We start from the raw sequence: 17,745 nt of genomic DNA on the forward strand, positions 1-17,745 counted from the left end.
ACATGTCGCCACTGAATAGAGTATTTCAGGCAAGCATTTATTTCGTCCGCTGGTGTTGATTGAGGAATTACAGGTAATGTTTGCCTGAAATCTCCTACAAGCAATATTAATGTGTTCCCAAATGGTCTGATGTTTCCACGCAAATCTGGCAATGATCGATCAAGAGCCTCGAGCAATTTTTTGTGCGCCATTGTGCATTCATCCCAAACAATAAATTTGCATTTGTGCAATACTTTTCCCATGCCGGATGCTTTGGAAATGTTGCACGTGGGAGTTTCAATGAATTGGATGTTCAATGGCAATTTCAAAGCAGAATGAGCAGTTCTTCCACCAGGTAGCAATGTCGCAGCTATTCTGGACGACGCAAGAGCTAAGGCTTTGTCATTTTGGGATCGAATTGCTGCCAGAATCAATCTAATTAGGAATGTTTTACCAGTTCCTCCTGGCGCATCTAAGAAGAAGATTTCTCCACCCCGTTATTGACAGTTTGCATTATTTGATCGTAAATGCCTTTTTGCTCAAGCGTTAGCTTAGGAATATTTGATTGCACATACGAGAAAAGATCACCAGTGTTGTAATTTTGTTCATGACGCAATTCTACATCGAACTAAGCAGAAGCAGATCGATTCGGTGATGGCATTCCCAATTGAGAACGTTGTTCAGGATGTGTAAGGATAAATCTTCAATTATTATCAACGGTTCGTTGTACATTTCTGCTGTGAAATCTATGTTCATATTTGAATTTTCGTTGCGTATAAAATATCTTTAGCCATGTGCGATTTAGATTTCTCCCATAACTCTGTTGGAGATGAAGGAGAGCAGGCGGTCAACGTGATTGCAAACAATGTACGAATTTGATCTGAATGTGACGTGTTGCACGCGTCATTAATGCATACATCCCAGTGTCAGCCGTTCTCCAATAAATTCAGAGCTTGACATGCACTGCGGAAAGTGGCATGTGTAACTCCGTTGACAATTCTCAATTGCTGGAAAGACGTTGGACCGGGCACATTTACCAACAGCATGCGAAGAAAAAAGCATTCATCTTGATGGGGATGAACGGTATACAGTCTGCCTATCATAGTTTCTTTGAATATGCCAGGTTGTCCGTCGACTCGCTCTCCTCGTTTGCGTCATTCAAATGATTTTCTACTCGCATTCCATGTGTAATACGTAGGCACTTCCGAATACAGTAGTGTTTTCACAAACGCATTATTTTGACACAACGTGAAGAAAGCAGTTAACGTTGTAGCCAGTGGATTCAGGGCTATTTGTTGCACAGTTGCAGCTGTGAAATAAACGTGTTGTCCATTTTGTAGATGTACTGGTAAGTGAAGAACAGCTGGACTTCGTTCATGTATGGGAAATGAAAGAATTCACCATACAGCTTCATTGCTGCTTATGCATCTTCCAGCCTGATACTGTGCGATTTCATCGATAAGTATGACCGCATTCCTATCACTTCTTTCTGGTTGCACGCCAAAAACTGCCATGTCGCTGCCTTTATTCACGTACTTACAAATGTATTTGATCGATATAACGGAGTTACAGTATTTGTTTATGTGTGCTTTGTATGTTTTTGATAGCAAAGGCGAATATGGAACAACCCACCAGTTATCTACTTCGATGTAACCGTTTTGCATTTGTATTGTTGCTAATTTACCGCCATCTTCTGCTGATCTTCTTCTGTATAAAGGATATCCATCGTTTCCTGTAACTGTGTTGGATAGTAATGCTCGAGGATATTGCTTAGAGCATTTTCCGTCTATCATGAATGGTGAATTTGGATTCAGTGTATCGCAAGGTCCATGTGTCATATTTTTCGTCACAACTTCATGCAAATCCTTATCGATGTCGGCATTGGGTATTTCAGCGCATATTACATCATCGATTTCGTTTGAAGTGATTTTGTTATAGAGCCAGATTAGTATATGTGCGTGTGGCAATCCTCTCTTTTACCATTCCACTGAGTACATCCAGCAGCGCACAGACCCACACACTTCATGTTTTACCATGAAATCCATTAGCGATTTCAGCTTCTGTCTGGAAACACGTGCTGTAATGTCATGCCTATCCACCGGCGATTGCCCAGGAAGTAAGAGCTGTTGTATATCATCCCAAGCTGGATTGCATGTGAATGTAATGAATAGGTCTGGACACCCGTAGTGACAAACATACGCAATTGCATCTTGAGCGTACTCATGCATATGATGTGGACTGCCTGTATATGAAGATGGCAAAATCATTAGTCTTCCAACGTTAGTTGTATTACCGTCATTTACAACTGCATCTCGCAAATGAACGTATTCTTCAGAGTGAAGCTTCGTCTGATTCAAACGGATGAATATCAAACGTTCTGTTTCAATTTTTGCATACATATCTACGATGTATTGGTGAAACAATTGACGGCATTTCAAAATGTGATTGTCTTCATTCTCTCGAATCATTAATCGGTATGAATAATAGTTCATTGCGCTGCATTTCATATTTGTTTCTTTGCCACTGACTGGATTTATCATCTTAACGTTGAAGTGATGTCCATCGGCACCATCCCAAAAAATGATTGGATATTGCAGGGCATCGTAGCATCGATGAGTTTCTGCAACTTTTGTCAATTGATCGTTTCTCCGATGAAGAACAATATCTCTAGGTTGGACTTGATCTCCGACTATAACAATTGCCACTTCGTCTATACTTAGAGCATTGAATCTTCGCACATGTTCAATAGGTATATAAAAACACGTACGTATTCGAATGCAACGTTGTGTCAAAATTTCAAAGCAATTGGTGAAGAACTTTCGGAGATTTAAGGTTTTGAACAAACGAACATTTACATTTTTATTTATATAGATATACCTCCAATAGAAAAAAAAAAAAAATCAGAATCCAACTCGTACCTGTGAAGTGTGCTGTTCAAAAACTGATAAATCTGGAAAGAAAATCCGAAATGAAACTCACTATTACTGTCCTGACTCTGGTGCTGGATTGCGTCTTTCGCCATGCTTTAAGATTCAGCACACAAAGGACTCATTTTGAGATTATATACTGTTTTGGCATCATTGGTAGTATTATTACTGTTATTATTTTTGTTATTATTGTTCATTCCATATTATTATTTTATTTATCATTACTTTTATTTGTGTCATTATACTTTTGAGATTTAATTCACTTGCCGATAGAAGTTTACATTTTGTTAAAGAATAGTAAAATTGCTGGTTTAACTCATACTATAAATAGATATTATACAAATTAAATTGTCAACGAATGGTATTTTTATCTTATCATAAAGAACACATTACATTATTTAATTCATTGAACAAATAGTAAATTATCAAGATCAAGGAAATAATATAGGTAGGGGAAAAAAAACCCAAGTGGCTATTTATTACTTGCCTCCCACATGGCAGATGATGATGCAGGCCCAAGGATTTCTGATGACTGAAAATGTTCATCTGACACATTGATAACAGACAGGAGGTTTGGTGATGCTAAAAGAGAGAAAAAATCATCTTAGATAGCACTTTTAAAATGAGGAAGACAGTACATGACTAGCCAAGGATATCCACTTGCTGAGAGAAGGTGTTCCATAATGATTATGAATGTAATAACTGAGTCAGTTTTATTGCAGAACATATTCTCTGAAGGTATACATAGTCATTTATTATGAATCATATCTAAAACATTCACACTCACAGTATATTAAACATATGCTAATAGAAATCACTTTTTTTTTTTTTTAAGCAAATGATAATGTGGCTTTATATATGTATATATTTGTATCTATGCACTGTGACTGCCAGGGAGGAGTATGAATCCCTGAACACACCAGCCACAGCCACAAGTGTTGCACCAACAAGACTTACTTCTGTCCGTTCAGGGGACACGCTTCCAAATAAAATGTTCCCCACAGTCCCAAGCACAATATAGCACACAGCACCTTTGGCTTTTATTTCTCTCTTGTCCTTCCGAGTCAACTGGCAAGCTTCATTCCTCTTCCTCCAGACTCTGGCTTCCAGAGTAGTGGCAACTAGTTCCTTTTATAGGGTACCCGGAAGTGCACCAGGTGTCCAGTAATGATCTCCCAGCAGCACTTCTGGGTGTGGCGGAAATGCTACACCAAAGAGTTCAGCCTTTCCTGCAACATCGCTGGGGGCACTCACAGAATCCATTAGGGTTGCACCAAATTCCAACTTCCATGGAGCCCTGTGGGAATCAGAGGCACCGCTGCAACCCAGGTGGGCTGTCATTTAGCATTTTGGGTGAGGCAGTGCTCTAAAAAGGCCATCTTCCCCCATCCTTCCAATCCTTTGCAAGTTTATTTGCAATAAAAAAAATGGAAATATCTATAATATACACACACACACACACACACACACACGAGTGGCATTGTAATACAATAATATGTTGTCTTGCAGTAAGGAGATCGGAGTTCATGCCCCAGGGGCTCCCTGCGAGGAGTTTGCCTGTTCTGTCTGTCTGCATAGATTTCCTGCCCAAGTCCAAATACATGTAGATTAGATGGTTTGGTGATGCTAAACTTGTGTTGTCTGCATGGGTGTATGTTCACCTTGCGAAGGACTCGTGCCCTGTCCAGGGATTGTTCTTGCCTTGTGCCCAATGCTTGGGCTCCAGATTCTCTGAGTCTCTGCCCTGGATATGGGGGTTTGAAAAATGGCTAGATGGACGTGTACATACACATACACACACTATATAGACAAATATGTACATAAATACACTGTGTACATAAATTACAAACCAGCTTTTCATAACTTTTTTCACTTCAGGGAAGTTATTGAATACAATAAAATTAGGATTACGCAGGTTTAGATTAGACACATAATGGTGTCCACTATGAAGTACATTATATCTCCTGCTGATATCAAAACTTCCCAGCCACAACAAATGCAGAAAAAACCTTGTGGTTGAACATAAAAGGCAATACTATATGCATATTAATGTGTGGATTGTTAGTTATCTTAACAGTATGTTTTAGACAGCCAGGATTAGCTGATCACAGTGAGAAAAATAAATAGGAACTCTTATTATCTTATAGTTCTAAAGTATATACAAATGCATGTATCAGTAAAAACTAAAATGTGACAATTTTGACCTTAGGTGCAAAAAACTAAAAATTTCAAAACACTGATTTATGCAGAAATGATGTGGCAAAAAGTCTGGCAAAAGCACAATATCTTACAAATTCTTAAAAAAAAAAAAAAAGTTTTACTCTGCTGGCCTTCCTCTTTTTTTTAGGGGTGGGGGTTGCTTTGTTTTCGATCCTATTTTTGCAAAATTTGATTTATTTGTATGGAATGTTGTGTGATTTTAATAAAATTTAATAAAAAAAGCTTTCTTTGCAGAATAAGCCATTCTTGACAACCCTGTGATGAAGCAGTTTTCAGGCAGTAAGTTGTGGTATTTTGCTGTAACCAGGTGTGCTGAGACTGTGGCAGCCATGCTCAGCTGACTGCACGCTGCTCTCATTTCCATCTTGGCAATGAGCTGAAGCTCTTTAGTCATTCTGTCAGCCTGAGATGCATTTTCCTCACCAAAGCTTGCATGCTGTAAGTCTGTTACAAGAAAGCCATGTGCTCAATAATGACAAGGTAAAAAGGAGTCATGTTGTATACTTAGTGAGGCAAAATATCTGTTGCAAAAATCTGAGTTTTTGAACATTTAGCCACAACTTAATGTCAGTGATTTTTTCCTTGGTGTTACCGGTGTTCCCCGAAGGAGGTGTTTCATCTCGCAGGGCACCCTGGATATCAGCAAGAGGAGTTGCAGCACACGGCTCAATGGCAACTCTGGTCTGTACCAGGAACTGAGAAGGACGGCTGCGAGGGCTCTGAGGGTAGATAAAGAGGCGTTTGTTAGAGGAATCTGTGAGCAAGTGACAAGCCATCTGTGGTCTAGCGACCCATGTCCTGCTTACAGAGGTAATGAAGCATTACGCACATCCAAATCTGTTCCTCGGAGAGTCACAGTCGGGGCGGCTGATGGAACGGTCCTTATGGATGACACTGCAGTTGTGACCCACTGGGCTGGCTACTTTGAGCAGTTCAAAGCTGATCCTCCGGCTAGGACGTTGGATATCTCTGGGTCCACAGTCCTTGAGGCTGATCCTCCAATTAGCTGTGAACCATCCAATCTCACTGAGATTGCACAGATGGTGAACCAGCTAAGGGGAGGAAAGTCTGCAGGGATCTGTGGTATCCGGGGTGAACTTCTCCAGGCTGGTGTTAAGGCTGTCCTCCTGGCATTGCAAGCAATCTTTGCTTCCATTTGGGAGACTGGCATCATCCCAACTGACTGGAAAACGGGACTTCTTGTCCTTATCTGGAAAGGGAAAGTGATCGCCTGGATTGCAGCAACTACAGGGGTATAACACTGCTCTTGGTGCCGGGTAAGGTCCTTGTAGGGGTCGTCCTCAATAGGATCCGTGATCACTTGCTCACCTACCAGCAACCAGAACAGTCTGGTTTTACACCTAAGAAGTCTACCATCGACCACATCCTGGCACGGAGGGTTCTCATGGAGCACAAACGTGAATATCGGCAGCCTTTGTCGATTTTCGCAAAGCGTTCGACTCAGTTGATCGACCTGCCCTGTGGGACATCCTGAGGGTTCGCGGGATCCCCTCGAAGTTGCTGGATATCATGGCCGGCCTGTACACTGGTACTGTGAGTGCTGTGCAGAGTGGAGGCAGGACCTCTGCATTTTTGCCAGTTGATTCTGGGGTTCGTCAGGGATGTGTTCTTGCTCCTACTGTGTTCAATGCTTGTATGGACTGGGTGTTGGGCAAGGTCGTGGGGTCCAGCAGCTGTGGGGCATCTGTTGATGAAGAAAGATTCATGGATCTTGACTTTGCCGACGATGCTGTGATCTTTGCGGAGTCAATGCAGGCTCTGATTGGGGCGTTTGAGAGACTGAGTGAGGAGTCCGAGTGTCTGGGCTTGTGAGTGTCCTGGATAAAAACCAAGATCCAGGCCTATAATGACCTCTTGGGCACAGCCATCAGCAGTGTTTGTTTGCGGAGAGAGTGTCGACCTTGTTGAGGGGTTTACTTACCTTGGCAGTGACATTCATGTGTCTGGTGACACTTCCTATGAAGTCAGTAGACTGATTGGGAGAGCATGGGGGGGGGGGGGGGGGGGGGTCATGAGGTGTGTGTGGCATTCCCGATATCTATGCAAAAGGATGAAGGTCCAAGTCTTTAGAGTCCTGGTGCTTCCTGTCTTGCTATATGGTTGCGAGACATGGACGCTGTCCAGTGATCGGAGACGAAGACTGGACTCCTTTGGTACTGTGGATCTCCGGAAAATCCTTGGGTACCATTGGTTTGTGTCAAATGAGCGGTTGCTGATGGAGTCCCGAATGAGGCACATTACCTGCATTGTGAGGGAGCGTCAGTTACAGCACTGCGGCCATGTGGCGCGTTTCCCCGAGGGTGATCCAGCTCGTAAGATCCTCATTGTTGGGGACCAGAGTGGCTGGACCAGGCCAAGTGGTCACCCACGTAACACCTGGCTGCGGCAGATAGAGGGTCATTTCCGGAGAGTGGGACTGGACTGCGCGTCTGCCTGGGGGGTTGCAAACTGGGATCCCGAGTTGTAGTGGGTGCAGCAACCCACTGCACCAGTGCATGTTCCCCAACTTGAATTGACTTGATCAAGGAAAGGTCACATGACAGTCCACTTTTCCCCCGCCATACTGTATGTCATTTAATTATTTCACATCCTTCTGATTTAAAGAGGCCATTTGATCAGAACTGGGGATAGACCTGGCATAAAACTTCTTGCCTCCCATCTGTGCAAATTTTATGACAGAAGATCTTGTGGTCTCTCGATGGCACGACAGAACGTCAACTTTGCATGAAGCTGCAGGTGTGTTTTAAACTCTCCTCCTCTCTGTCTCTGGTTAGTATATGCCACGTTGTCTGTCCAATTGTGTCCTACAGAAACACACTTCCAGAATTTTACCTGGGCTCTTCTCTTTCTTTTGTGAACTTTCCATTTAATTTCTGAGGCAGTTTATTTTCCCCATGGGGAATACTGACATGTACCTGGCTGGCATGGTCAGAGACTGACATTTAGATTAGAGGATAGGAGTTTGGAGTTTGAACAAGAATATTTTTTTTTGTATTTTTTTTTGAGTCCCAATAAAATTACAAATATTTAATTAAATAGTATGTATATATACATATTTACATCATATCTCAAGTCAAATATCATGAATCATTTGTAGTATAAGGCAAATTTCACTTACATTAATTAAAATTTACAAAAAAAGTGGAAATAAAAGTTGTTTGAAAATTACACAAACTATGATTAATTTTTATTTAAATGACAGAAAATGTGTTTTTTAGTTTATTATCCGATTTATTACAACTGTGGAATAAATAAATCACAGTATTTTTAAAAATATTTTCATGATATTACATTTGTGTGTGCAGGTTGAAAAAAATTGCTGTGAAAGTTGAAGTGGTTTTAATTTCATTAAAGATACAGATTATATTTTATATATATATATATATATATATATATATATATATATATATATATATATATATATATATATATATACACATACATACATACATACATACAGAGAGAGAGAGATATTACACACACCAGTTTTTTTTTTTTTTTTTTTTTTAAAAACAGGGGTGTGTGATAGAGATTTGCAGAGACCATCATGCCACACACATGCAGACATAAGCTCTGCTGAAGTTTCAATAGCTTCTACTGACTTCTACAAATTTGTTTGCTGGCAGGAATGGCTATTGGGAAGGGAAAAGAGGATAATGCGGTATATAAAATATAGAAGTTGAAATAACCAATGCTTAATAAATTAAATTTTGATTATGTGAGCTATTTTAATAAAGCATTAATGTCAAACAAATGTAAATTAAATGAATTGCAGTGAGGCTGATGCTGTAATCAATTAAGTACTTAAACAAAGAGGTGGTTCACAACAAGAAGTCAGTACCACTCTGGGTAGACATCCTACACTCCAGCAGGCAAACTAATATAACTAATATAACATAAAAGGAATAGATCTTTTACTCAGAAGCCACACCAAAGATAACCACAGAAGAATACTCAAAGACAACTAGGCTGGCAATAAATGTATTAAACACCACCATAATGGATGTTGACATAATATATAGATGTAGTAATCCAATAATTTACTCCATAATAAAAACCTCAACACTAGAAAAGAGCAGTCTGCACATATATGTATGGTAACAGTAGTATAAATACCTTGGTGGGTACAGAACACACTCAAGAAAAGAGGAAGAAAAAAAAAAAAAATCAATATCTTACCACATATGGAGCTTACCCACTATGGTGTATTATAACTTGTTTAGAATTACTTCCACTCACATCATCTATAGTGTACAAACTTGGCACCTTATTGGTGGCTAAGACTAGCCCACGTCCTGTTCCTATCACCTATTAGCTGCATTCTGCATTCCAATCACTATTGGTGCCTTTTGTGATCATAATAGATAGGAAGACACAGTCCTTTCCAATCTTGTGTTTAATCAAAGTTACACTTAATTCTACTTTATTCACATAATTTTACTTATTTATTATGTTCTAGGGCAGCACGGTGGCGCAGTGGGTAGCGCTGCTGCCTCGCAGTTGGGAGACCTGGGTTTGATTCCTGGGTCCTCCCTGCGTGGAGTTTGCATGTTCTCCCCGTGTCTGTGTGGGTTTCCTCCGGGTGCTCTGGTTTCCTCCCACAGTCCAAAGACATGCAGGTTAGGTGGATTGGCGATTCTAAATTGGCCCTAGTGTGTGCTTGGTGTGTGCTTGGTGTGTTTGTGTGTGTCCTGCGGTGGGTTGGCACCCTGCCCAGGATTGGTTCCTGCCTTGTGCCCTGTGTTGGCTGGGATTGGCTCCAGCAGACCCCCCGTGACCCTGTGTTCGGATTCAGCGGGTTGGAAAATGGATGGATGGATGGATGGATGATGTTCTACTATACTGTTATCTTTCAATCTATGACTTTTTGTAAATCTAACTGATATTCTTCTAACTTTGCACAGTTTTCGATAAGCGGATCAGGATGCATTTTACTGCGTGTTGTCCTGTGTAACTACGCATGTGACAAATAAAGAATCTTGAGAATTTCAAAAACAGAGTTTACCGCACATGTATTTATTGGTTACTTTGTTAGTGTATATATATTTATCTGTCTGCTTATTTAAAAAGCTACATTTACACCAGGAGTCAAAAAAGTTCTGTCTAGCCCTTGTACAAAAACCTAGATAAAAGCTGGGGTATCAGCTTGGTAACCCCATGTACCTTTGGAACTGTGAGAGGAAAACAGCACGACTTTACAGACTGGAGTCCAATGCAGAACTCTACTTACTTTTTTACTTTGTAAAAAAAACAAATTATTAACTGCTGATGATGTAGATCGTTTTGTCTGTGCTGAAATTCCAAACAGAGAAACCTGTCCTGACCTCATTAAAAAGATTCAGCATATTGGCACTGGCAAGATTACAAGTATTGTTTTTATAGAAGTTCTGAAAAAAAAGTGAAACTAATGAAATAGCAACAATTCAAAGAAAAAAAAATCTTAAAATTGTGCATCCGGAAAACCAAACACGGGGGTTGGCGAGCGAAGCAAGCAGGGGGCAAAGCCCCCTAGTTTTATATAAAAAAAAAAAAATCCGCATATGAAAAACACACTATATAAATGTAATTATTATTATTATTACTACTAAATGAACACCAACAAGAAGACAAACAAGTCAGCATTGTCTACAATAAAATAAAGTCAAAAGGCCTAAAAGTAAAAATCAATTTTTGATTTATAATGGACTTAAGATATCTTGATGTCAGCAGTTTAACTTGGAAAAAAAGACAACATAATTAAGCTTTTAGTTTTATTTTAGATTGGAGTGTTGCAATGAATCCATCTTAAATTGAGATCGAGGCTATTCATAACCGGCACAAATATAGCTGCTAGGCATATTTAGCATAAAGCAGCTTCATAATGTGTGTAAAGTATAAATGATACCAACTGAAATCATATTGTAGGAGAAAGGCAACACACATCTCCTGAAGGGCAGAGATGTAAAACTGAAATACTATATTTATTATTTAATGTTCTGTGGCTGGAGAAGTTGAACTTTTCAGTCACGGTCAATTTTTGCACTGCCAGCTTTGGTACAGCTTCATGCTTTGTTCTGAAAGGGCAACGACTGTACAATGGGCATTTTCTTAAGTACCCATCTGCTTGTTATTGCCATCATCACATTTAGTTTATCATTTATAAAAATGGTAAAATTCCATTCGTTTATTGAGGTTTGTTGGCAATTTTTCACTTTTTCAAAAGCAACCTACTAAATATCTTAATCAGTAGGTTATCACATAAGTGCACATTAATAATTCATCAAACATTCTACACAGGAGGCTCTATGCAACAGACAAAGAAGTTCACTTGGGACAGTTTTTCTGCTTAAAAAATAAAAAATAAATAAAATCTTTGTTTCAGACATTGGCCTCAAAGTGGAGAAGCCCTTTAACGCTGCACTACATTTCATAGATGGTATTCAGTAGAACTTGTACTTGGTTCTTCTGGGACTCTTCTGTATGACAAAGATGAGGGCAGCATGATGGTCATCTGAGAATGCCGAAAGAGCCCAAAGCCATTTTAATTAAGAGATGCTGAGCAGTATGGACTGAGCATTTGCAATCTAAATTGCAGTAGAAATCATGTTTAATTAAAAAAAAAAAACTGCATCAAGTGCACTAGATTTTTTTATTTTTTAAAGTACGTCTTACCTAGTAAACCTGATCCTTATTGAATTTGATTTATTTACAATTTAATGATTTGAAAAAATACCTAAAAATAACTTTATAAAGCTGACCTATGTCAATATGAAATGTTATTGTTACTCAATTTTGATAACTGCGGAGAAATAGTTTTCGTTCAAGATCAATAAAGTGACAGTTAAAGGGTTACAAGAAGCCAGCCCTGGCATTAATATCTGGAAATGGGTAAAAATGCAGCTTTGCCTGAAATAAAGCTAGATAGACTAGTCTGTTAAATAGCACTATCGTATTTAGCTAGCCCATGTGCAAAAATATTATTTTACTTTAAGTACACTCATGAGTAATAATGGCAGCAACTGGCAAGTGCACTTAGTAGATAATATATCTCCTCTGTCCAAAGAAATAACAAGGGAGTTTCTTTAGTCCTGATGCTACTCACCAGCATGTTAATCAGCTTCACAACACTAAAAGAACTACTGTGGAAAATGAACCATTATCTAAGATTTTCATGTGAATTACTCCCATACAGAATTTTGCCTTATAAGGAGGAACCTTCTTCCACGAAATGTGGTGCAGCTACCATAATGATTAGCCTTCTCGAAACCAACACAGAGAGTTGTAGCATTTTGGCGTGCAATGTGATGGAAGGGCAGGGATGGTTAGTCGATTAAGAAAATATAATTCAATTAAAAATTTTTGTTAATTACATGAATTAATCGCGGCAGCCATACAAAGTTTGAAACATAAGAGGTATTAATACTTCAGATTTTTAAATTACTGTTACAAAAATGAAAATATTAGTAAACCAGATACAGGTCTTGTGATTTATTTATTATTTATTTATTTTTATACTGTTCAACAGTTATACATGGCTGCTGACAGTCAAATACCACCACAAACTGATCTGTGCTAACACCATAATGGTTGGAAAACTCCAGAGGCAACCTCTCCTGAGCGTCAAGTCAAACACATGAGGTACTTCATTGATAAAGAACTAGAGGTAAGCCTGAATATTCAGTCACTGAGCAGATGGCTAATACTTTGGCTCTTTGATATGCCACACATACTCCATGATACAGAATGCAAGAACGACAATGGCAGAGAAAGTCATGCTGACAAACAAGGAGATTATCAAGTACTTGCAACTTACACTCATATTCAAACATTGCTTTTACATCCTTACATAAAGACCTAGTTGAGGGGCACTGTTTCCCAAAATAAATTGGCGAGGGCGCTCACAGTGGGGCAATATTTTTTCCTACTGAAAATAAAAGAATGTGGGGCCAAAATGAAAATGTTCAGCTCCATGCGTACCACCTTTATCTGAAGACTGAAGGTCTGTGTGTTTGCTAGTAAAAGTAAAAAAAAAATTATATACCGCTTGTACACACTTAGAAATTGAGTAAATACATACATACACTGTACATATTATACACACACTGTTAATACACATTTTGCATTATTTTGTGCTTTATTTTATCTGAAGTATATTTTCAAATGTACAGATATTTCAGAACCAGCCAAATAGGAAGCCTGCAATACTAAAATAGATTAAACTCAAAAAAGAAAATTAACATAGTAGTTATATAAATATATTGTAAAGTTCCAGAAGAGGTCATTATATTCTTTGCATGCTCAAAATGAGACTCTTTATGCCATTAGCATTGTCCTCATTTAAAGTCCACATCTGCTGCTAACCACTCAAACAGCCTTTGATACTGAACAAAGCCATTAGCAGCACAGAAATTGCTGTCTGGTAACAATTATTATTCCTCTTAAGTGGTGATACGACTGTAGAGGCATGATTTTCAAATACTAGCTTTCCATATCTCTTATCTCAAATGACCAACTTTTATTATGCATAGAACAATTCATCTATAACCCTTATATCAAGAGTGGCTTTTAAGGGCATTGTAGCACACTGCCAGATATAGGGAAATCCTTCATCTCAAAGACAACTGGACATTCTAAAGCTCACCCACTTGTCTTTTGCTACATTCAAGTGGTCCACTTCACAGCAGGTTGAGAGAATGCAACCAACGGCTAATTAGATGGGCCATCCACACTTCAAACTATGTAGAACTGTGACAAAGCCAGATGCATGCAGAAACGAAACAAAGCAACTAATTAAAAAAAAAAAAAATCTATATTAACTGCCGTTAAGGTGGTCTTCGAAATGAACAGTCTCTACCACTGGATGTATGAAAGTAATGACTGCCCTATGGATTAAATCACAGTGAATTAATAGGACATAGTTTATCTGTAGCAAATATGGCAAATTGCCTGTTATGCAGAAAAATGTACCATGTGGTAACCATCTCATAAGCCGATTTATTAGCTGTCCAATTGTCCTTTTACCATTCAAATTTATCCTTTGCAACCAATTTATTGTCATCAACAAGGCACCTTTTATCATTTTGTAGTTGGAATTTTAAATACTCAGATTTGGTTTGTCGTTTGGAAAGCTTTGCAGTACCTCAAGGTTTTACATCTTAGAAGACAGTAAATTTGGAGGGATACCATATACTGAGAAGGCAGCAGAAACGATTCAATAAAATGCATTTTAGCATAAAGAATTGCCAAGTGCAAGGCAAAAGGAAAGTTAGTTACAGATACAATATAGAAGGCACCATTTCACATCAAACAACTTTGAGGACTGATTATTTATTGGAAAGTGTAACACTTTTAATCTAAGTTTCCAATTTCCCCAACCCAAAAGATATGCAGATAAAGCAAATGTTTGTGTCTTTTGTCCTTTGAAAAATGTTCCCAGTGACTCCAGTTATCACATCTACACACTGGGAAACAAAGACTTTAAGAATCTGCTTTTATATGACTGATGAGATAATGAAAGCGGACATAATGCTTTTAAGGACACTGCCTAAAACAGAACCAAATGCCCAGCAGAGAGAGAGTGAGAGAGAGGTTAGTGTATGTTTTTATTTACTCACTTCACGGTTACAACATTTTCTGAAAATGGACAACAGTCATTGCATACATTTTAGTTTACTCCACAAGGCTGTAATGTAAAACTCACGAGCACAGTTATTTTACAGTGGATTCAGAAAGTATTCAGACCCCTTCACTCTTTTGACATTTTGCTAAAATAATTTAACTAAGATTAGTGTCAAGTCTAGAAGAAACCAGTCATCTCTCATCACCTGTTCAGTACCATTTCAATGGGGAATTATGGTGGTGGCAGGATTATACTGTGGGGTAGTTTTTCAGTGGCAGGGATTTGGGAGATTAGACAGGGTTAATGGTAAACTAAATGGATCAATGTACAGAGATATCCTTAATGAAAATCTGCTCCATAGCACTCTGGACCCAGGGCCGTCTTAACGCATGGGCACACTGGGCAGTTGCCTGGGGGCACCACGAGCATTTGGGATCCATGCTAATCTATGAATGTTGTGACTTGTTGATTAATCTTTGCTGTACAGCAAGTTCCTTAATGTTTAAAATAGATTTCGTTGGAAGTACCAATACAGTAAATATATGCTTCATTTTATCGCCCATTTACATTTTTATTCCTGTCAGTGGTTGTGTAGGTAGGGGCCCCAGTGCACTGCTTTGCCTGGGGGCCTATAATGCTTTTAAAATGGCCCTGTCTGGACCTCAGACTTGGCTGAAAGTTCACCCTTCAAAATGACAATGATTACTGGCAGAAAGACAACACAGAAGTAGCTTAAGGACAACTCTGGGAATGACACTGCCTTCTGACAATAGTATTATCCATTGCAAAGCCATGCTGTCCAAGTGCAGAAATCAAACAACAAATTATCTGACAAGACAGATATTATTCACAGAATCTGATTAAAAACATAAAAAATCATAAATGAAATGTTAAAAAGCATGCAACCTGAGTTAAAAAAACAAAACAAAAAAAAAAAAAAAACAAACACTTAACAAAACAATGAACGACCTTTTTATTGACCAAAATCTGCATGTGAGACACCAGAACTTACTAAGTTCCTATGACAGGTTCCATTTCAAGCAACTACTTATTATCTCAAGAAACTGATGAGACATTGGACAGCAAGTGTAAATTACTGCAGCACTTCACGATGAGAGTGCTACTGCCATTTACCTAACAAGAATATTTTAGCATTAAATATTATAGCTTCATAAAACACAAACTGCAAGTATGAGGGATTAAGTTGTCAAGACATATTCCCTTGTGGTCAGGATTAAGTGCTTGTTCTGGAGCTGAGGGTTGTAGGCGTTTCAAACACTAATAAACAACCACAAGCTGATGTTAACCATAGGCAATAAACAAACAGTCCACAGCAATTACGTTTTGATTCTATCTAGTTCTCAAAACTCTGCCTCCTTACTTCTTGAACAGAAGCCATAATAAAAGTTTTTCTAGAGATATCCGACAACCAAGACAGTTATGTATAACAGATTAATTTCCCTAGGGTTTCAATTTATAAAACGCATATCTGATGAGGAACAGTACAGGGGGTTTGGAATATTTAAGCAACTGTATTATTTTCATGACTTTTTTTCTTTTAAATATTCCTCCAAGACATAAAGGTAGGATGCATATTTTATTTCAGAGTTCTACGAAGTAGAATATAAAAAAAGGGGAAAGTTCATTCAGGTATGACTATATCATAAGCAATTTTGACTTAACTGCATTAATTGATCTTATGCTTATGTAATACACATTTGAGAGAAAAAAAAGGCTATACTGTATTACAAAACACTTGATGCTGAGCAACTAATGATCAGGACCTAACAAATGTGCTTTTATGCAAATTACAATAAAGTGCTTAGAATGTCTGAATTCACTGCTGGATGAAAGTTTCTGTTACTGAAAATGTTTGTTTTTTAATTAAATTTGAAAAACAATTTAGAAATATTAATAAATAGTCCAACAAGCATTTGTATTGGCATTGAGTTACATGCCAGGCAGAGGAGCAGAAATGATGGCGTAGCTTTCGAAGTTCTACCTGTGCCATGAACCAGGCCATATACAACTAAGTCAACTTATAGAGCACATTTAAAAACAAGTTGACCAAAGTGTTGTACAGGTTCCATAAATACATCAAATACATATAGTATACAGGATAGACATACATATATACACAGTAAATACACCAAAAACAATCACATACAAGTTTAAAAAGGCCAAGTCAAAATGATAGGCTTTCAGGTGAGATTTAAACATGACCAGACTTGGTGCTGGCCTACTGTAATCTAAAAAGGTAGGACTATTTCAAATCTTAGGGATAGCTACTACAAAAGCACGGTCCCCTATAAGCTTAAGTCTATAATTCAGTACAACCAATAATTTCTGGTCAGAGAACCTTAGTGATTGTGAAGGAGAGTAGGGGGGTATGAGGTCAATACAATAAAAGAGGGCTAAACCAAACTTGGAAGGCAAGGCTTAGATCTTGGTGTAGGGTAGAAGAGTAAATGTTTATGGGGCACTTCTGGAAATACTGGAACCTGTTTTGCCACAATGGATTATGATTAAACCAGAGAGGCACCAATGTTTTGGGGAGGTGTATGAGTAGGTTAGTCAAGAATTGATTAAACTAGGAAATTGTGGTTTTAGCAGGGAGTTTAAGAAAGGCCAGGATTAGAATTATACAAGAGGAAATACAAATATACATAGTAACAAATTCTAACCCAAAGTGCACAAGTTAAATAAGAGACACATTAAAAATAGCTTGCCTTAATGTTAGAAGTATGAAAAATAAAACCAGTATGTTGGAGTTGTATGTAACTCAGCGTACTTATAAATATTACAGAAAAAACAGACACTTGTCTAAATAACAAAGATGAGTATGAGTAACACATTTTAGGAAGAATAGAGAGAACAGGAAAAGGAAGGGGTGGTTGCCTTTTATGTGAAACAGAATTTAAATGCAAGCCTTCTTCACTTGGATGACAAGCCCCATCTTAGTGAGGACATCTGGATTCATTTGGAAAGAGTTAAGGAAGG

At 38.4% G+C, this 17,745-nt stretch overlaps 1 protein-coding gene across 3 annotated transcripts in view; it reads right to left on the reverse strand.

Annotated features, from left to right (window-relative positions):
- Positions 1 to 17,745, reverse strand: part of LOC114648645 (synaptotagmin-like protein 2) — a 554,437-nt gene that overhangs the window by 104,336 nt on the left and 432,356 nt on the right. For all 3 annotated transcript variants that reach the window (XM_051925337.1, XM_051925335.1, XM_051925336.1), the window contains one exon: positions 3,394 to 3,488. In XM_051925337.1, the coding sequence (XP_051781297.1) occupies positions 3,394 to 3,488 (95 nt within the window). The remainder of the gene's footprint in view (positions 1 to 3,393; positions 3,489 to 17,745) is intronic.

This window comes from Erpetoichthys calabaricus, chromosome 3, assembly GCF_900747795.2.
Source record: "Erpetoichthys calabaricus chromosome 3, fErpCal1.3, whole genome shotgun sequence".
In the NCBI taxonomy this organism is placed as follows: Eukaryota; Metazoa; Chordata; class Cladistia; order Polypteriformes; family Polypteridae; genus Erpetoichthys; species Erpetoichthys calabaricus.